This window comes from Alligator sinensis, unplaced genomic scaffold (genome assembly GCF_000455745.1).
Source record: "Alligator sinensis unplaced genomic scaffold, ASM45574v1 scaffold1902_1, whole genome shotgun sequence".
Taxonomy (NCBI): Eukaryota; Metazoa; Chordata; order Crocodylia; family Alligatoridae; genus Alligator; species Alligator sinensis.
In genome coordinates this window covers 105,297-106,863 of record NW_005843416.1, presented here as the reverse complement: position 1 = coordinate 106,863, position 1,567 = coordinate 105,297, and the positions used below count along the sequence as shown (strand labels likewise).

The following is a 1,567-nucleotide window of genomic DNA, read 5'->3' as shown; positions in this document are numbered from 1 at the left end:
AGATTGTCCTGGGTGGGATCCCTACCCCAGCAAGCCTCAAGTGGATCTAATGGGTCTGGCTTTAGTAGTGACCCACTATAAAGTGAACAGGAAGCCACGTGATAGAGTTTCTGCTTTTCTCTTATTTATTTTTCCTAATATTATTGAGGAAATAGTACAGGTCCAAAGCTCCTCCGACACCACGTATAAAGGCAATCTGACTTGGCAAAGCAAAGGGCAGTGCTAGAATCTGGCTCACAAAACACACTAATACAGAGGAGGGTCTAGGCTCTACTGCATGTTGAAGGCTTCTCGGATGCTATCCAGAGCTTGGCCTTTGGTGATTTTCAACCACTCTTTGGGGAGATCTGCTGGCTTTGCACTGTACTCTTTGGCAAACCTGCGGTTGAATGTGGCAAAGATGAACTTCCAGTAGTCAGAGGCAACGATGCTGGGATCGGGCTGAATGCGCCAGTCAGGGTAGACCTCACGATACGCTTGGTAGGGGTGCCATTCATAGTTGGTGTCCCAGTTTTTGAAACGTGATGTGGAAACCACATCAGAGGAACACAAAGAATACACCAGGCAGCTTGTGGTTTCAAATTGGTATCTCCCCAATCCGTTAGGCCGATGCACCGATGCAAAATGCTCCTTGTGGTCATTGCCTCCTGCTTCACAGGGGACCTTGCAGAATGGGCACTGCTTCCCACAGCCGAAGACTCGCTTGAAAATTTCATCCTGGGGCTTGAAGTGAAGGCGAGAGAGAGTCCCGTCCACCCTGACACCCTCCCACATGGAGAGCAGGCTCTCTTCAACCTGGGGGAGAAACATCTGTATGTCCCCAGAGAACTGCCCAACGGTGGCCGTGTTCTTGAAGAGGATCACGTCTAAACTGTCCTTTGAGAGGACTAACTCTTTGTCTAGCACTTGGCAGAAGTGGTCCAAGAACTGCGAGATCGTCTGGGGAGCTCGATGCTCAGAGCTTTGCAAAGCTTCCTGGACTTTTTTTATGATTCCATCTAAAATGTCTCTTCGCAGCTCCCCCAAGGCATCACTCATTTGGTAGTGATTCACCAGTTGTGTCCAGATCCAGGTTTTGACAAAGCCTTCGTAGTCGCTAATGTACTTCACATAGTTGTCAAAGTTCATCTTCTCCAGGAGCTTCTTCTGCACAGTAAACTGGAAGAAACTCCGGCTGCTGTATTCCATAGATTGCCCGCTGCTGAGAAAATTGTCCACTATTTCAATCCCAAGTCTTTTCCTCATGTATTCCTCCAAGGCAGGCCTCAGGCACTGGTTACAGAAATCAATGGCCTTTTTTCGACAGGCATCTTTTTCGTAGTAAAGGTCTCGGAAGGTGGAGAAGTACTGTGGCCTCAGCTTCTCCAGGCGATGCTGAGGGTCGTTTTCCTTGATGAAGTTTTCGTGCATCTTCTGGAAGGCACCGGCTGCCTCCCCTAATATGTGCAGCTTCAGGTCAACTTCAAAGCTCAGCATAGTCTTAAGTTTCCGAATGTCCTCTCCCTGCAGCCTTGAATTGATGATCCAAAGCAGCTCGCTGCAGTAGTTTTCATCATAATCGCCCTGG

General features: G+C 48.6%; 1 protein-coding gene across 1 annotated transcript in view; it reads right to left on the bottom strand.

Moving 5' to 3' along the window:
- Nucleotides 1–115: 115 nt before the first annotated feature.
- LOC102370044 (interferon-induced very large GTPase 1-like) overlaps nt 116–1,567 on the bottom strand; it is a 10,215-nt gene continuing 8,763 nt past the window's right edge. The window contains 1 exon segment of the mRNA XM_025195162.1: nt 116–1,567. This exon segment is cut by the window's right edge and continues 31 nt beyond it. Coding sequence (XP_025050947.1) covers nt 271–1,567 — 1,297 coding nt within the window. The 3' untranslated portion in view covers nt 116–270.